Source organism: Pezoporus flaviventris, unplaced genomic scaffold (assembly GCF_033815535.1).
Source record: "Pezoporus flaviventris isolate CSIRO_AGI_PZ_B2104156 unplaced genomic scaffold, CSIRO_AGI_Pfla_v1 ptg000007l, whole genome shotgun sequence".
In the NCBI taxonomy this organism is placed as follows: domain Eukaryota; kingdom Metazoa; phylum Chordata; class Aves; order Psittaciformes; family Psittacidae; genus Pezoporus; species Pezoporus flaviventris.
The window spans coordinates 23,137,393-23,157,017 of record NW_026892555.1 but is presented as its reverse complement, the minus strand read 5'-3'; the positions used below and the strand labels follow the sequence as shown (position 1 = coordinate 23,157,017).

Here is a 19,625-nt window from a genome sequence, read left to right as displayed (position 1 = left end):
GCCATTTTGCTGATGGAAAACTGGTGCTTTCCCTCTCCTTTCTGGCGGCACAGAGCACACGTGCTGCAAAACAGCACGAAGAGAAGCCACAGCTGCCTTCAAGTAAATCCACATCAGCTTTTTTTCACTTCTGCTTTTTCTTTTCCCAAGTGTAATGCTATTAAAGAGTAAACATGGGTTTTACCTCCAAATATGTAATCTGGTAATTAAACCCAGGACACATGATAATCAGGTTTTGGTGCTCACCTTATCATTTTAAAGGGCAAAAGAAAAGGTAGCACAGCCCACCAAAGACAGATGTTACAGTAGGGTGGCTAGCTGCAGTTTAACAGGTCACAAGTTTTGGGCAGCAAGGGCCATCTCTCACCTGCAGGTGCTTACAGCACCTGATGGTCCACGGACAACGACTCCTGCAAACTTAAACAGAATGCACAACAGGTGGGCAAGATGGGCAATTGCAGCCACCTGGTCATGTCAGCACTGCAAAATGCCCATTCCAGTTCTTATCATGAAGGAAATCCGTCAGCTATGGCTCAAAATGCATATAGAGAAACCCCACAAATCACTGCCACCTCTAAAGAATCTTTGTCAACTCTATACTGCACCAGGTCATTTCAAGAGATCTAGCTCATGTCATAGTCCTGGATGCCTGAATAAGACATGAGGTAGCTCTGTTAGTTCATCTCCATTGAAGTCCACCAGCAAGATACATCCTGCTGCCTGGAAGCGCATCTCCCACTCCACTGACTGCAGGGAGTGGGCAAACTTGACCGAAATCTAACTTCAGGCCTTCAGGCCCAGTTGCTAAAGTTGAAACCCTGCCATAGCCAGCTTGTTAAAAAGAACTGGACCTTCACCAAGGGGCTAGCAAGAGTGAAGAGACAAAGTATCCTTTCCCCTAAAAACTCTCCAGCCTTCACAGATGTTAAATTCTGGTTTGGTGGCAGCAGCACAGCGGTTTTGGTGTGGGAGGAATAAATCTTATGGCACACTGTGAGAATACTGCAAAGGGAATACTAGCTAAAAATTGAATGGATCAGGTCTGCCATAATTAGGTCTCAGCACAAAGACTGTATGGATCCTGCTCATTTCACCACACCTTTTGATGTGAGCTGCTACAGGTTGCGAGCCACCATATTTGTGGTTTTGCCTCAGCAGCAGGAAATGTACCAGGTCCCATGGGCACTCTCCTGCCAGCAGCTTCTCCCGTAAATTTTCAGCAGTACAGAAAAACCCCCAGAAGCCAATGTGTAATAATATCCTGCTGCAGACAATGAAATTATGATTTTAATGCAAGCAAATGAGCTGACCTTTTGATGTGGCAGTAATACTGAAGTGACTTAGTCCACACTGGGACACTTCCAAGTGAGCTAACACACAGTACATCCCCTTTCATTGTGTGGCTGCCTTCTTAGGGGGATGAGTGTAAAAGGGAGAAGATTTAAGCTTCTAAAAATACACTACAACTGCTAAGCAGTATTTGTGCTAGGATCTGACAAGTCCTTTCAGATTAGTCTAGTGGCTTTCTTTTTTCTCTTTTATTCCACCACTACACCCCACTCCCCCCAGTTATCACTTCTAGATATGCTCCAGAGAAGGTGTGAACCCCATTGGAAAGGTGGGAATGACAGGACATTCCTTACAAGTTTATATAGTTAAGGTTGCTTTTCATGGTTATCTGTTTATGGATCTTTTTGAAAGACCCCAGAATCTGTCAGAATCTACCTCTGAAGCTGTGAGGGTTGTCCAGTTACTGAGTGTGCTTAATATTGTCCTTCTTCCAGAGCTTCCGAATCCATCTGTTTTTTCCCAAAGAAAGGATCATTATTCCATTATAAACATTTGCACATTGCTCCACTATGTTCCAGGCACAAAATAACATGGGATACTGCCCCCTGTATTCCTACCTTGTTGCAGTAAATATTTCACTATGGTCATTCACCTGTGCTGCTAGGCTTTGTCCTTTTGAGCCACAACCACGTTGTCAAAGCTGTTCTATAACTTAGTTAAGGGAAAGGCCTGCTCCAGGACTTTTGTGTGGATGAGCTCATTGTTTTTAAGAGAAGTTTTAAGCTTATTTATTGCAGAATGGCTCCAGCTACATATCCCAAGACGAGTACCATTAAAGCTTCATACCCTTCCTCAAGGAAAATCCTTTAGTAGGAAGCTGCACCCTTCCCAGACTGTAATGGTTTTTAACATTGAACAGCATGGGATAACTTGAAACCTCAAGGTTTCAAAACCCTTGTTGTCTATTAGAACCTATAATATTCTATTACCTTCCTGCTGTTTCATTTCAGAGACTTTTTCAAATAAGGCATTATCTAGTTTAACATGCATTAAGGAATATTTTTAAGACCTGACAAGATAGACTTATTTTGTGTTGGTTTTGTTTTTTTTCTCTGATTTGGTGGAGGTAGAGTCCATATTACAGTTATTAAGAATCTAATAGTTAAAATACAACACAGAATGAACCTGTTGGTCATAAGCATGTGAACATGTCTTTCTAAGCTCAATACCAGCATCAGAGAGCATGGGCAACAACCAGCTGTTGATGAGAAACCTCTATGACAATCAGATCAGGTTAAGACAACCAGTACTGAGAGCTATTTTTATAGTAAAGGAAGAAAACTCAAGTAGAAATCAAAAATTAACTTCCAGAGCCAGACCTGCAACAGTATAGCATGATACAAGGATTTCCTCTTTGACTTGAATTTTTCAAGGCATGCTTCTGAAGGGGAAGGGAGAAGCAAAAGGAGTGAGAGTTACCAACCTTTTAAGCCCATATTCAGAAGTAGATGCCATCGCTTCCCAGCAAACCAACCAATTGCATCCTTCTGGATCTTGTTAGTAGCCTTGCTCTTTCTTCTTTCTCAGCAGCAAGAAGTTTGGAATAAACATTTCTCATCCTGAAAGTCCTTTTACACAGAAGATGTTTTATCCATCTCTTATCAGAGACTTATATCCTTTCTTGTACATTTAAACACCCACTCTCAACACCCCAAAGTGCAACACCTTTAAAGTACAATCCTTATGACCGAACAAAGCCCAGTAAGGACAAGATCTCTGCAGTGGAAAGCAGCACCTGTAACTAATATCCAAGCACTGATCTATCTTCACCTACCTCGGTGTTGTAGCTCCCCTCTGTAGCTAAAAGAAATAACAAGACGCACCTTCCTCATGCTTTCCAGTGTTGCTTCTCCACTGGGCTGTAAAATGTGACACCTTTTGGACCAGGAGATACATAGGTAGGGGAAAAGAAGGAATCTCCAGTCACAGGAAAGAACCATGTAGGACACAAGTAGGACAATAATACAGTACCTTTTTTAAACAAAACAGATTAACTTATCTTCACCATGACCTCCTAGGGTGGGCAGCATGGTAGGAGACACTTCTTCCCCCTGCTCCCAGGAAAAACAAGCAAGTGACTGTAGAGGAAAAACCCTCTTCTCCCTGGGTCAGCTGCTGGCCTATGAGTGTATGTGGTTCCTCATTCAGGTGACTCACATCACCTCATCAAACCTACAGCTGCTGGGCCCAGAGCTCAGAACTTTCTTTTCCAGGCATGCAAAGAGGTGAAAAGCATTTTATGCTGATGCTCCAGATTCCAAGAACTGTAGCGAAAACCTTTTTGACACTTTTTTAATGCAACCTTTTCAACACCTTTCCAACACCTGTGGACTAAGGCTTTCTCCATAGACTAAATCTTCTCTATGTTTAAAGCACGTTATGGATCTCTCCAAAGGAAAAGGTCATATGCAAGGGATAATAGCCCATCCCCAAATGACCACCACTAGTAAAGATGTGTGTCTTAATTCAGCTGTTTGGTGGTTTGTCACCAGCAAAATCTTCTCTCTCCTCCCTATTTAATACACATCTGTCTCCTATCCTCAGCCTCACACCACAAAGAACTAGAGCTGAAATTCACTGCTGGGAATAGACAAGGGGCTATCTCTGCCCATGTCAGTCCCCCCTTTCTTAATTATGATCTTTTTTAATCACCTTGCAAGAATTGACAGCTGTTGGCCTTTATCTTACATACCCCAAAATCCTGAGGCCTCCCTCCTCTTTCTCACCTCATTTTCCCTCTACTGATTCTCTGCAAAGCCCAATTTCAGGAAATCTGTGATTCTTTCAGCATTCAGGCTGATCTTAAGGCATAATTATATTTCTTATTATATTGCCTGACTCAGTCATCTTGCTTGGACACAATAATGTGTGCAATCCAGGAGAAAGTACAGACTTACTGCACAGCCCATGTCTGCAAGCTGAGATATGAAGTCTGCTCCTGGCCACTAGCCTAGTTTTGTTAGTCTTATCTGGGTTTTCTCTTTTGGCTATTATTCTTTTTCTTTAGCTTGCCTGTGAAATTACAATGTATTTATCTGCCTTGTTAAGGTATTTGAGTGTTCCACCTATCAATCTGTCCACAAAACCTTGTTAAAGTCAAGAGACTTTAACTTCTGAAGTGTTAGTTAACAGCATTAGCTCCAGGACATTATTCTCATGAAGAAAAACCCTGGCTAGGAAATAAATTTCGTACAGGTCCTGTTAAGCCTCAGTTCAGTCCCATTTACTCTAGACTGATCTATCATGACCACATTATGGGAACAATGGTGCTGCAGCAGCACTAGCCTGTTCTTTTGATGAGTCATATCTACGTGTGTCAAAAGCCTGAATGCTGCTTGTAAGCATCACTCAGTAACAGAGGTGACAACATCTTGTGGTTGTAAACAGGCACCAAAATTAGTGAGACAAAGAAAGCACGTACTGAACGACTCGATGAGGAAACAGTGCCTCCATCAGTGCTAAGTATCAGAGAGAGCAGTAATTAGTATGCTAGCTTCATCAGAGATGTACAACGATTTATATAAACAGGAAGACTAGAATGTAAAGTGAGAACTTAAATCAATATGGTTACATTGATAGGACCCTTTGCATGAACATTTTCACTTTGGCACTAGGAAGTTTAAGAAACTCTAGCTCATGATGTTTTGGAGAGCGTCCAACCTAAATTTAAAAAGCTGTGTTAAGTCTGATCTAAGCACCCCCAAGAGGAACACTATCAGCACAGCTATGTTAGGTTATCTGTATGGATATGATTGTACAGGCAAATGTTCTCCTGAAGAATACTGTATAGCTCTTGGCATAGACATGCTGCTTTGATAAATGTACAGGTCACACAATCTGCATTTGAAAGGGAAAGGTTGTACTCAGTGCTTGCTCTGGGAAGATGGATGCTTTGTGGCACAAATTCCTTTTCATCTCTGTCAGTTACATAGATCATTTTGTTGCCCAGTTTGTTCCATGGTGAGAATCAAGTCAGGGACTATTTGCAACAGCTCAGCCCATACAAGTCCATGGGGCCCAGCAGCCTGCATCCAACATGCTGAGAGAGCTGGCTGATGTCCTTGCAAGGTCACCTTCTATTATCTTTGAAATGCCACAGAGACCAAGGCACCCTGATAACCGGAGGGAAAAAAAAAAAGTCACATAGTTCCAGAAAAAGCCGAAAGAACAACCAGAAGGCCACTGAGCCTATTTCGTACATTTAAGTGAAATTCCTGATATTTCAGCTTGCACCCATTGCCTTTTGTCCTTTCACTGGGTAGTACTATAGGAAGAGTCTGGCTCTGTCTTCTTTACCACCCTTGTCAGGTGTTTATACACCTTGACAAGATCCAGCCCACATCCCTGAGCCTTTTCTTCTCCAGCCTAAAAAATCACAGCTCCCAGCCTCTCCCCATTATTTCAGTCTTCAATACCATTACGATCTCCGTGGCCTCTTGCTGGATAGACTTCAGTATTTCCATATCTCTCTCATACTGGGGAGCTCAGCACTGGACACAGCATTCACATGTCTCAGTGACGTAGAGCAGAAGGGAAGGATCACCTCTCTCCACCTGCTGGCAACACTCTTCCTAATGCAGCCCAGGAAGCTTTTAGCTTTCGAGGCCACAAGGGTGCACTGATGGCTCATGGTCAACTTGGTGTCCTCCAGGACCCCCAAGGCCTTTTCTGGCAAGGCACTTTCCAGCCAGTTTGCCTGGTGCCTGGGGTTATTTTTCCCTCCAGGTGCAAGACTCCATATTTCCCTTTGCTGAACTCCATGCAGTTCCTGTCAGCCCATTTCTGCAGTCTGTCAAAGTCCTTCTGAATGGCAGCACAGCCCTTTGGTATATAAAGAACTTCTACCACCTCCTGCAGTCCTGCCGATTGCACACCATGACCCAGGTCATTAATGAAGGTTGCAAGTGCAACAGTGCAAGATCCAATATTGATAGGGTACACCAGAAGCAACTGGCCTTCAGCTAGGCTTCATGCCACTGATCACAACCCTTTGAATACAGCAGTTCATCCAGTTCTCAATGCACCTGCACACCATCTACTCACATGGTCTATAACTCATCAGTTTGGGGGATGCTATGAGGGACGTTATGTGGGACATTTAAAGCCTTGCTTAAGTCAAAAGAAACAACATCCACTGCTCTCCCCTCAAACACTGAGCCAGTCATCTAATTGTAGAAGGCTATCATGCATGCTTTACCCTGCATAAATCCATTCTGGCTACTCCTCATCATTTTCTTGTTCACCCTTGGAAATGGTTTCCAGAACTATTTGCTCCATCACCTTCCCAGAGACCAAGGTGAGGCCAACTGTCTTTTAGTTCTCCCTCTTCTTCTTGTCCTTTGCAGATAGGAAGGACATGTCTTTCTTCCACCCCTCAGGAATCCTGTCCATTGCTATAACCTTTAAGATAATTGAGAACAACTTCATAGTAACATCAGCCAGCTCCTTCACCAGCCATGAATGTGTCCCATAGATCTGGGTATGTCCCATCTCTAAGCATTTAGCTTAATCTTTCTTAACTAAGGGTTGATAGTCCTTGCTCTAGCCTTTCCCACTGGCCTCCTGGGCCTGCAGTTCCCAAAGGCTGGTCTTACCAGTAGAAACCCAGGCAAACAAGACTGAGTACCTCAGCCTTCTCCCTGTCCCTTTGCCATGAGAACTCCTGCCCCGTTTAGAAGCAGGCCCGCATTTTCTCTGATCATCTTTTCGCAGCTGATATGCCCGAGGATTGCCTGTTGTCCTCCACACCCCCTGCCAGGTTCAGCTACAGACAGCTTGGAATTGGCTCCCTAAACACATCCCTGAACATTTGCATAGGATGCTTATGTTCCCCACAGGTTACCAGTCCCTACCTCCACCTCTTGAACATTAATGTTTTGTGGTGGTGCACAGCTGGAGGATGATAGACAATGAGTATGAGTTGAAACAAGAGAAGTTCAGTCTAGATAAGCAAAAACCTTCCCCTTAGCCCTTGCACGCTTGAAGTGGCAATGTGTTTTTATCTGGTCACCTGCAGCACTTCTGCATGTGGATCAGAAAACACAGCAGCTGGCAGAAGTGTGGAACACTACTTAAACATCATCACTTGATCAGCAATGCACACTGATTCTCTGAACTTTTGTGCTAGAGACAAGCATTCTCTAGCTTGTACCTGTATAGTCAGTACTTGTATACTCAGTATAGTCAGTACTTGCACCTGCCACACCTGAACAAGGTGCTCAGGCATTTGGGTTAACTGATGTGCAATATAAAAGAACAGACTGACAATTTTTAATAGGCCATTTTTTATTGAGAGTTAAGATCACGTTTCCCACAATGTGCAGAATGCACTATGAAAACAAAATACAGAAGATCACTTTAGTAAATACACACTGGTTAAGCAATGCTACTTTTTGGCAAAGTGCTGTATCTTGTTGTTTTTCAGCTTGTGTTATAACTATTAAAAATAAGAGCCAGACATTCTTCCATATCAAAAGGACTGCTACAAATAGAGAAGTGGCTCTGGAGAGAAGCTGCCATATGTGCATAGACTGATGTACAGTATTAATCCTAACTGAAATGTCCCTTTTGAATCTTCAAGTTTGCTGTGTAGAAGGCACAGTTTAAAATGCAAATCTGTCTATTGACCAATACATACGAAAATACAGTTTCAGCAAGATTCATGAATATCAAATCAATATAAGACAGTGCAAGGCCTCTGCTTTTTACAAGAACACACACTTTAATACAAGTCAAAAAACCATAAGAAGCCACACAGCTTGCTATTAAAACAGAAAAACAAAACAAATCTATTTGCCCAATAGCTCCAGGCACAAAATGGGGCTAGACCGACATAAATACGTAAACCACATTAACAAAAAGCCATTGATGCAGTACTATCTCACACAATAATATGGTGTCTAATATTACAAATTGAGAAGCACAGCTTTGTGCAACAAAATAGTTTATATCCTGAAAGATATAGGTTTTCATCACCAGAAAGTCATCTAGTAATGTAGTATAAAAAGATCAGTATCTCCCAATTCTAGGAGCAGTCTAAAGTTGCATTTACTTGCCTACTGAGAAGAACAGTCCAAGGCTCTCACTGTAATGCCTGGGAGCCTTATACTCTCAACTCCCATCTCCCTGTCAAGAGTTAAAAGATTACTTAACTCCTTCTAACACTGGGAGGTGGACACTCCATCTTCCTTCATTTCACTTTAAGAAAATTAAAGCTGAAGGAAAGTAGTTACTTTTATACAAAGAAAAACAAAAATACAGGAAAGAGAGGAATTTTCCTGAGCTAGGAAGTTGGCAGTGAGAAGGAAGTTTAAACTGGGCAAAAAGCTGGAGTGATAAAAGCAGACAATCTGAGGCAAGTAAGAGTATTCATGAACAGATGAGAGACTGGTGAAACCACAGCTATTTGCAAACCAGAATGTTTGGACCACAAAAGAATTGCTGTATGGACACAGACACATACTGCTGAAAACACTAACAAAAAATCCCTATTTTTGAAACTTACGATGTGACCAATTCTGTTTTCTTTCACTGTGTGTGTGAATTTAATGTATTTTAGGAAAAAAATAAAATAAAGGAGACTAGTGTATCCAGGAAAGCACCTATTGCTTTTACACACTTAACTATCTGTGAGCATCCCCTTGCAACAATCTTAACTAACCCCAGTGAAGCAGCACATCTGCAGTGAAACAAAGGTTATAAGTGCTATTTCCTGTATACTAAGCATGTTCCACAACAATTCCAGCTGCAGAATGTGCAACAGTACCGTTACATCAAGGTCAATCCAAGTTGTTAGAGTTTGGCTTCAATGAATTTGAAGCATTTGGCTGAATTTAAAATACTTCATAGGTCTAGAAAAATTCACATTACTGATCTAATTTTAAGGACTCCTCACATGACTCCTTATACTAGCTTTTGTATAAGGACTACTGGAAGACATTGTTGAATGTAATGTTAACACTTTAATGCCCTAGGCACTAAACACAAGTTAAAACCAGTAAGTCACATTAAGTACTGACAGAAAGGGGGATAAACCTACTGGTATTTCCCCTCTTTCTTCAGTGCAGATTTCTGCTTCCTCACCTCCATAGGCATTTAGTTTACTTCCCAGATTGATCTATCAGGGCTCAGCATGCCACATGGCTGCTGTTAAGAAACAGGGTGTACTGAACAGGTGAACTTTGTGTTCTGGGTTTTCAAGTGCCTGCCAACTTCCAAAACATTGTACAGCGTTCTTAAGAAAATTACTTGTTAGTTTTGAATGGCTTTTCTTTCCTGTTGCCCATGGAATTGCTATCCAGCTCTTCTGCCCCAATGGGCTAAGGGAATAACACTGCCAATCTATCTCCATTTTTATACACCCTGTCATCTCTGTGTTTAGTTCTGTAAGACTGTTTTTCAGCATCCTCTTATCCCTGCCACACACTGCCCTTCATTTCCAGTCACAATTAACTTGGACTTAATTTCTAGAGAGAAAGAGAAGGGAGAAAATTTGAACTAATAAGACCTTCCTTCTAGCTGCTTTTGAGCTACTCAGACAATTTAACAGCAATTAGCAGCTCAGAAATAGCTATCCATCAGCCTGACTTCTTTAAAGAGCAGTCAGCTACTGATGGGATTAAAAGAAGTCAGTACACCATCCTTTTCCTCTAAGTAGACTAGAGATTAAATGAAATGGGATAGGGTAAATACATCTTTTAAAGACAGAAAGAATAAGAGAAAAGGAATAAGAACCCAAACTGCACCAAGTAAAACCCAGTTCAGCTCTGTGTTGTGCATCTGCACTTAACCCATAGGCCCACTTTTCCTTCCACTCCACTGTGAGGTACTACATCTGTAACACCAGTGCCATAGCCTACTGCAACAATATTAGGGGGGGACATTTAACCCTTTCTGATATCCATATCAAGTACCCAATACACCTACACAGACTCCACTAACACAAGTAGGTACTAGGCGATTTACATTAGACGTCCTTCTTGTAACAGTTCAGCATAGCTACCCACTGGCAGCTATAGTATGCCTTTGTTAGAAAGTAATCATATATGCTGAATATAGACAGATACACAAGCTGTCAAGTTTTGGTTATTAAAGAATACACCTAACCTCAAATTTTCTAACTCCACTTTGATTAACGTAAAATATAACTGATTTCCATCTCAGTTAAGTGTCTTTAAAAGATCAACTAAGAACCCATCTATACATCATAGTTTATAAAACAGCACACAAACTACCTTAGTGATAGGCTTCCAAGACATTGATATTTAACATCAATGTTCAGGACTTACTGCAAGATGTTTGGAAATTTAGGTATCATTTTAAAAGAATGCAACTCTAGTTACAATTGTGTTGGAGGCATTGACAATCAGCTTCAGACTGACCACACTTACCTATGCACGGAAACAAGAGTAACCTAAAAAACAATTAGACCATAGATTAAAACCACAAGAGCCATCAGTAATTGAACTGACGCTGGCAAGGCTGGTGAACAAAGAGTCCATTGTGCTTGATTTGCCGAGAGTGGCAATCCCTGGTGAGGTTTTGGCGACGGAGACCATTTCTGTTGAGATAATGTCTTTCATTATGTTCTTTTATCCAGTGGCTAGGACGAAAGCTCTTGGTTTTTTCCAGAAAAGCTGAACGAGTAGCAAGAGCTGTGACGTAGCAGTGAACACGCTGCCCCGTTTCATTTCGGGCTTCCAGTCTAGAAACGTAACAAGCAGGTATCAGCCATTACTGAGGAGCATTGGAAAGACATGCAAACTATACAGGGCAGAACAGGGACATCAACATCCAGCATTTCAAAGGAGCACTCTTATTCTACTGGACAGAGATTTGGGCTGAGGCGAGATCAAGCCAGGAAAGCCACACTGGTAAGCCATGTGTAGTGCTGCTAACTCACTTTTTGTGAGGGCACCACAATAGCCTTTGGACATCTGGTGTCTCATACCACTGAACCCTTCCTTCCCCACCCCACCTCCCTAAGCCCAGAATGCAACATCGATCAGAAATGTAAGGCAATGTGTGTCACACTGCTCCAGCCTTAGAAGACTTAGAGTTGCTCATTACGCAAAGTCTGGTTTAAGAAAAGTCATCTTGAACATAAGTGGTTCAGCCTGAAAACAGAAGCACACCAATAAAAGCATGTTTGGATTGCCAGCCACACAAATAAATCCAAACAATGTTTGTGCAGAGGAATGGGAAAGATAGATCAGTTGTGACACACACAGGAAATAACTCAGAAAGATGGCTCTTCAACCAGCCCTTCAGATTTTATGAGCAGAAAGTCAGCAGTTTTGGCAAACCCTTTCTCCATCATGCACTAGTGAAAAACAAACCAGCAGCCTATGCAAGCAGGGACTGACATACTGAGAAAGGACTTCCCTACTTGACAGAACAATCACTGGTGTTTCCTGAAACTTCCCAAGAAAAGCTAAAGATAGCCTGGCAGTTCTAAAAAGCAAAGCAAATCTGAAGTCTGAGCTCCACGCTGCTGTGAGACCAGCGGCACCAGAGTTGCTTGCCTTCTCTCTCCCCACCCAGGACACAGTCACTAGCTGTCAACTCAGTGGTGCCCAGAAAAGCTGCCTACAAGACCAGGAGCTTGCCAAGGCATGACCAAGAGGCCTCTTGGGAAGTCTGCTTGTCAGCTCTAGCATGACTACTCTAGAGTTTCTTTTGGAAGAGCTTAACTTTCAATTATCATATGATGTCTCTGGTCTGCCAGGCCCATGGCAGACACCCTTATAGCCTTGCTCTTGAGGGGCTGCAGGTGCCTGGCAGAGAAGTGAGCTCTTCAGCTTCCCCAGGTCCTACACTGGAGCTAAATACTGTCAGCTCTTCTATGATTCTATGATTTTAAACACCCAAATCCACTTTCTTTTGGCTCCTTGGGTAACTTGACATTAACTGAAGCCTACAGACTCCAGAAGAGCCATGTGTGACATGCTGGTTTTCTCCTGTTCATTCACTGGATATTGTCCTAAACCTAACACTTGTAATATGAAGCAAGAAGTGAGCAAATAACACAGCACAAATCAATTCACAATGCCTTGTAAGTACTTTCTATGCAGATTACACCAGTTTAATTTTGATCAGTGCTGGAAGTGCAACTCCAAGTGAAGCCCTTCTGAGGAGAGCTTAAAAAACTATGAAACCACACCAAACTTATTAGGATGAGAAAGACAGACCAGCTGTGACACACAGGAAATCATCCTTTACTTCCTAATCATGCCCTTGCTGCACGTTACTAGCTAGCAAAGAGCATCAACTGCTAATACAAAGTGGTGTTGTTTGTTATGGAAAAACATGACTAACCTGAAGAACACAGGGGAGTTTATACAACACGCTTTTGCTTCAAAAGGAATTTAAAAGGAACAAATAGATTTCCTCCTTTTGTAGGGGAAAAAACTGGTTTAAAATTGCTGGTTGAAGATATTTAAACTTTTTGCCCTCTTATCAAATGCCCTCCCAGCACCAGTTTGCAAAGCAACATTCTTCTACTTATCTTAAAGTGGAACTGGGATAGCAGAAGTGGTTTGAATTAGCTAAAAGGCCACATACTTTTTCAAAACATGGCGTTTTGCTATCTTAGTGGCTGTCTTTGGTAGCCTGGCACTAGTGAGCCCTGAGAGAACAGGCCTAATGAGCCTGTTACTGTACTACTCCATCAATACTATCAAAACGTAATTTTAGAGGGGCTGTACCTAAAGGCAGACTGCTGCTACATATGTTCACTGCTGCACACCTGGCATCTATTTTGCTAGAAAGCACACAGGTCCTGATAGTTGCACTACAGAGCCAGACCTCGCAAGACAAATTAAAGGCTTCAGACCCCATCCCAATTAATATTTAATTACTTTTTTCTGCACTTAGCATTTTGGCTTGTTAAAGCAGATGTAGTTAGGCTTGATCAAGTAACATCATTTGGCACAAAGGTTAGTCCTAAAACCAGTATTGTTTTGGCAGACAAGGCTCTAGAGGAAGCAGCGTTGCTAGCAGCCTGATCAAACAAAAAGCACTGTCCCAAAACAGTAGTACTTACTGTGCCAGTGTGCCTTAAGCAGCTTTTCTTGGCCCTACAATGTTAAATGGTCAACCATTAAACCACTAGAGACTTCAAAACAGCTTCTGAAACTGCATTAGCAGTGTAATTGATGTTCCCAGTTTCTGTAGCCTACTTCGGCTTTAGACTTAAGTCTCACCCTGGTTCTGCCACCAAAAATAACGCATACAAAAGCCTAGATTCTCTGATGAAGCAACAGCACAGAATTCAGTGTGAAGAAACTTACCACACACCAGCTAAGTTCATCACACCTTTAGCTTCCCGACAAGTTAAAGCAGCATGACTGTACTGTATAATGTAAGAGAGCATTCTTCTCCAAAGGGATTTATACCAGTACCCCCAGTTCAAGTCACTGAGAAGTCAGTACCCAACTTTGTGTGTTACTATTCACTGCAAACTACTGTCTTTCACTAGGGTAAGCCTCACAGCCTACAGTGCATTTGCAGATTCCTTCAGACCCTCCTTTTAAAAGCTGCTGTGTACTCCTAACTTCCCCCAGTTTAAGTTAAGCTTGACCCTTGATGCCTAACACCACAAGCTACCATCCCCAAATAACTGTACAAATCCCCATTCTAAGATGAATGGTATCAGCATTATACTTCAATATTATACATCAGCATGTCATCTCAAAGTCACCTGTCTCTTTGAAGTACAGACTTTAAATATAGCAAGGAGCTGATCAGAAAAGTCCACGGGCATCTACCTACATCAGCTCTAGCACTACACTCATTTTCTCCTGCAGAAGAAAGCTTAGTATACTACAATTTGTTTTTTAATTGTTTCTAAGGGTAACCATCAGATGGGACAAAAAGTCAGTCTTTGTTATTAACCAGGAAATCATAAAACGCCCAATTATTTCCAAATCAATGAACACATGGCCAAGTGTGGAGTCATAAAGTAAAGAAATACTCTATTTGTATATATCTACGTATGCTGTACTTGTATAGCTGCATATACTGGACAACCGAGAGCAGAGAAGCAGTGCATGGCAAACATGCCTCTGCAATAATTCCCCATGGCCAGATTTTTGGGACTCAAATAAGCACAACTTCTTACCTCACTAAAAGTAGAAGTTTGCAGCACACATTTTTACCTCAAGGGGAGCAAATTTTGTGGAGTATTTCAGTTTGCTTTGTTCCACAAGCAGCTTGTAGGAAAACTTAATCCTGTCCTAATCTACCACTAGGTTGAAGAATAAAAAAAAAAACCCAAACCAAACCAAATTCCCCTGTCAGGATAATTAAAGTAAAATTTTCCATCTCAGGAGGGACCGTTATGTAAAGTTCTGAAAAATACACATAGCCAAAAAGAGGGCAAGGTGCTTCCAAATCCATGTGATGAACTTTAACTGCCACCCGTTTTAACAGCACCAAAGTACATCCTGCCAGGGAATAATCAGGCTCCATAAATATTCCTTGCAGTGTCAAAACAGCAAACCCAACCGAATCCTGACACGGTCATCTTGTGTAACATTTTTCTAAGCAGGCAGGCAGCCCTGACCCTCCTACCCATCTTGCGTAGTATTCATGCTTTATTCACCTGCTTGGAAATAAGCTGGAAAATTCAGTATTAAGTGTCTAAGCTGATCAAGTAGAAACCAGATATTTTCAGCAACAGAGCTCCCTGATAAATGAAGCTGAACATACCTCGGACTACCTGGGCTGTGAAACTCCTCATCTCCACACCCAGTCTCATTAAGGCTGTGACAGGTATTGTGGACAGCGTACACAGACATGCTGGGATGCTCGATGAGGAGGTTCTCCATTGGACTGGTTTCCACTTTGATAGTGGTCAATCCACCTGCAGTAAAACATGGGGGAGGGGTAATAAACCAGCTCTCCTCCATGGGGCATGACTCAAACTGGATGAAGCAAGACTCGCTGGCCTCTGGAAAGTGTTCCAAGGGAGACGGTAAACAAGAGAAGGCAGGTGAGCCATCTGCGTCCGATGCTTCAGCGATGTCCGCTTCCTCCGCGGAGCAGTTAGTGCAAGTGTCTGCCATTAGTCAGTGTAGAGGAACCCGTGGAGGTTGTTGACCGCAGGAGGTTGATAACAACATGGTTGCACAGAGTCAACAACGGGATACAGAAAAAACAAAGAAACAGAAACAAACCCCTATTAGCAGATACACAAGTTTTTGTATTTTTAGAAGTCAGGGGAGGGGCAAAGGTTGCTCCCTGATAAGCCATGCCAGATGTGCAACACAACTGTTATCAGCAAAGCAATACAATTGCATAATAAGTCAAATATATTTTATCTGCACAAGTAGTTCTGCTGAAGCCTGTGTCATGCTTATAAACCTGACATACTTTTTCTCATCAGTTTACATAACATGTTTTAGTACATTTGGTTGGAAGACACCCTACACTAATCCACACTCATTTTATGCAGGTAAAGTTTCTTCCAAGCTACTGGTGTCTTTATAAGGAAGTAAAAGAAGTAACAGCCAGAGCAGAACAAAGGCGGAGCTTACATTTGACAGACATCTTACCTATAAAGTCAACCAGAATCCACTCGTCATCTTCTTTCTCACTGAATTCTGGCTCTTGGCTGGACAGGCTATCAATCTCTCCCATGAGCATGTTATTTAACCTCTGGAACATTACTAAGGCAGGAACAAGACTTTGGCTGGTAGGTCTTTATATCCAAGGTTCAAGGCACAGCTCACACTGTACTAGCAGAGTGGCATAGACTTGAGATTAAAGTGCATAGATGCTTTATCAACTTAGGTACAGGACATGCAGAGGCATGTCTGGTGAACAGTTTATGTGAAACCTGCAAAAAAAACCAAACACCAATGACAAGGGTCTTAATGACAAAGCAACAGGTAACACCCCTAGGGAACAAACTAAAAGCCCTCTTTTTGGTGCAGTCTGAGGTACTAGTAAGCATTTTTGCCTACGAGGAAGGCAGCTTCACTGGCATTCACCATACCCTCCCCAGATTCATACAGGAAAAGCCTAAGTCTGTCCTTGGAGCTGAGCACCTTCCTCCTGATTCTCCTCCCTGAGCAAAGGTCTGCTCAGGTTTCAGTTCCCACCTTCTGTTATGGGAGGAGAGGACTATATGCTATATGCTCACTGCATAGGCGGTCCCTCAGCTCCCTGCCCGTCTTCCTCACAGTCAGAGAGATGCAAAGGGCACCTGCATTCTTCTCTAGACAACACATCTCCTCCATTGACACAGCCTCACACCTTGTCCAGGGACTCCTGTGAGGGCTCTCAGAGGTGCCCAAGGCAGTGTTTCTTCTCTCCCATCTCACACAGTTCAGGGACGCTGCCTACAAGTTAACACAGTAGGAAGGCATGTCCCACCTTCATTGAGTAGTGTACTGTTCAAAGTACACCACGTAGTTACCAGTGTGATCATTTTCACTGCAAGCGCCCAACTAGTTATGTATGGTAAGCCTAAATAACACAGAAAAGTAACCTGTATACTTAATTATCTACATGTAATTAGTCACCATAAGCCTGAACTCTACATTTGGCAGTTAAGATGAAAAATCCCATCAGTACAAGAAGCTGAATATTCACGCATGCAGATCTGCACGCTTACAGCCTTTGAATATTTATGCGTGAGCCAACAAATAGAAGCCATTAAAGTAGCTGAAAAAGTAAACACTGTACATGAAAAATATTCACTGATTTAACTACAATTCCACTATAGAAATATTTGAATTACTACAGCATGTCAAAATTATTACACATTAAACACCTGCTTAATAATTAAATAGGGAAGATACACATGCAAGAGGGCATGAATGTCTGCACTCAGAAAAGGAGTAAGACACACTATACTAGACAAACCCAGCTAAGATACAACTCACAAAGAGTATTATTTAAGGCCAGCACATCCTGCTTCATCCTATAACTCTCAGGCCACACCAAAGGATCATTTTGACCTTCTACACCACATTACCCCAGGACACCAGACTCCATTACCTACTTGTTCAATGCAAAGACAAGCACCTGCTCCACATAGTACTGCTCCTGTAGACATTTACAAGCTACCTCCTCATTCAAACAGCACAAAAGGATAGGGGTGGCATTCAGAGTAGTCTTCAGAAGCAATATGAAAAGGTACAGTGTAACTCAGGAAGTTATGCACTCTAGCTTTTCAACAGGATAATGCAAGACTAGGAACAACTGGCTCAGATGCAGTAGAGATTAAAGGCTGCCTTTTCAGGACCACACTTGAACATGAGCCATCTGGGCTCTCTAAGACAGCCACAAGAAAAATCACAAGTGTAAAGAAAAATGATAAAGTTCAAAAAATAGGCTCAAAAAAGAGAAGGAGAAATTGAAAATAGTCAATTATGTGAAGAAAAAGGCAAACATTTATTCCCTTCTTCTACATTCACAGCAAGCAGAAGTGGCATTTAGCTACAGTGAAGTTCAATTTTCAGTGGTTACTAGCAGGAAATGCTTTTAACCATTAAGGTTTCTAAGCTCTGGGTGGGTTACCCAAGGAAACGCCAAATGCCCACAGTGTTCCCAAGCATCTTCTTGAGAAGGCTTGAGAGCCTCAGTTACAGTCAGAACTTGCCATGGATAAGGATATGGACTCCAAGTGGAAGCTTAAAGCCTACAGTTTTCCAGTTACCTCCCACATCTATTCCTATCTCTTTTTCGGCACTATGCCCAGGAACAAAAAAGTTCAGTTTTTCTTTAGGCTGACTAGCAAGCCATGGCGTAACTGCTGACCAGTGCTGATGATGCCTCTTCCTTAGGCCAAGGCTGGAAATCACCTTCATGCAGAAGCTGCCTTTTTGTTCTGTGCATAGAGTGGAGCAAGACAAGAACTCACACTCTTAAATTAAGGCTCCACAGGCATCATAACAACATGAAATAATTAACCTCTAACAAGCGAGAGGCCGCTGTTCCTGTTCCACAATTCCCTATAGTGGAATTGTTCCTGAGAACATAAGCTAAACAAACCACAGCTTGACCCATAAATGTCTTTCTGTAGATCACAAGCAGTTTGTCCAATCTCCTCCTTCCCCCACTCCAAGGAGGATCCATAAAACCCATCTGAATCATTTAGAAACTGGTTGATGTTCCCACATCCTTTTGGACAAGTGCCCTTAGCAATGCCACACTTGCATGCTATTGCACAAGCCAGACGAGGAGCAAGCAGGAACGCTGTTATCAAGGGGAGGCAAATGAGGCAGAGGCCCACAGAGAGGTACACTGGCTGTTAGAGAGGAACGATCAGCTGCAAGAAAATATGGGACCAGGAACAGCTGACTCAGCCACAGTCGGGATGAAAAGGATGTTAGAGGTAACACATCCAATGCACGTTAATACTACGTTGCACTAAAAAAAAAAAAAACCAACAACACTCAAACCCACTTTTTTCTTTCTGCCCCAGCAGAGGAGATGGGGCGCATGCCAAGCAAAAAAGAAACGAAAATAAGACACTCCCTGAAGCGTCCGCTGCAGTTCCTGGCTGCCGCGCCGCCCGGTGCCTTCCCCACGGCCGGTTCACGCCGCCAGGAGGCTCCCACAAGCCGCTTTCGGAGGAGTCAACGGGTCACCCGTCCGGGCTCCAGAGCCCAGCCCCGCCGCTGGGCGGGGGGACGCGATTACCAGCTAGGAAAACGGGAAAACGCTCCCGGCTTCGGCGCTGCCCGAGGAGAGACAAGCCAGGATGGAAGCCACGCAGACGGGAATCCCGCCGCTGCTGCTTTCCACTGCCTCTCCCGAGCGCTCAGACCACAGGACGCCGCTACACCCCCCGCTGTGATAAGCCGGGACACCGACGCCGTGCCCGGTCTTAGCCTTAACCCCGGCCCCTCAAAGCCAAACCCACCTGAACAGCACTGCTCCACTCCGCGCACCCACCCGCACCGCGCCCCCGGAGCCCTTTGTTGTGAGAGCCGCGGCGCGCAGCTGACGGGCCGGCAGAGCTGGCCCCGCCCCTTCCCGCCCCTCCGCCAATCGGCGCCGCCGGCGGCTGTCGCTAACGCACGTGACGGGCGGGAAGGCACGCGGGGAGGCGTGGCCCCTCCCGCCCAGCCCGCCCCTCACCGCTACAGGCTTGGGAACAGAGGGACTGGAGTAGATAAACCACTTATTAATGCTGTAGTTAAAGATGGAAATTAATTAGTAATTAAATAGGCACCATCTTGACTTATGGAGGGGTTTCAGTAGAAAGGGGTCTGCGAAGATCATCCAGTTCCAACCCCCTGGCATGGGCACGGACACCTTCC

At 43.2% G+C, this 19,625-nt stretch overlaps 1 protein-coding gene across 2 annotated transcripts; it reads right to left on the bottom strand.

Annotated features, from left to right (window-relative positions):
• Positions 1–7,617: 7,617 nt before the first annotated feature.
• TP53INP1 (tumor protein p53 inducible nuclear protein 1) lies at positions 7,618–18,744 on the bottom strand. Of its 2 annotated transcripts, XM_061448077.1 has the most exons (4): positions 15,906–18,744; positions 15,061–15,409; positions 13,394–13,427; positions 10,891–11,053 (listed from the first exon to the last, which is right to left on the bottom strand). In XM_061448077.1, the coding sequence occupies exons 1-4, from the start codon at positions 16,015–16,017 to the stop codon at positions 11,036–11,038; spliced, it is 513 nt and encodes a 170-aa protein (XP_061304061.1). In that variant the 5' UTR covers positions 16,018–18,744; the 3' UTR covers positions 10,891–11,035. The 2 variants fall into 2 exon arrangements, with proteins under 2 accessions (XP_061304060.1, XP_061304061.1); XM_061448076.1 differs by lacking the exon at positions 13,394–13,427 and having other exon boundaries at positions 7,618–11,053.
• Between the last annotated feature and the right edge of the window lie 881 nt (positions 18,745–19,625).

Bases quoted from the DNA above. Each gene is read 5' to 3' on its own strand.
- TP53INP1 (XM_061448076.1), bottom strand. From the start codon at position 16,017: ATGTTCCAGAGGTTAAATAACATGCTCATGGGAGAGATTGATAGCCTG. The intron at 15,410-15,905 runs GTAAGATGTCTG...GACTAATGGCAG, and splicing joins GATTCTGGTTGACTTTATAG to ACACTTGCACTAACTGCTCC. The intron at 11,054-15,060 runs GTATGTTCAGCT...TTACGTTTCTAG, and splicing joins CACAGCCCAGGTAGTCCGAG to ACTGGAAGCCCGAAATGAAA.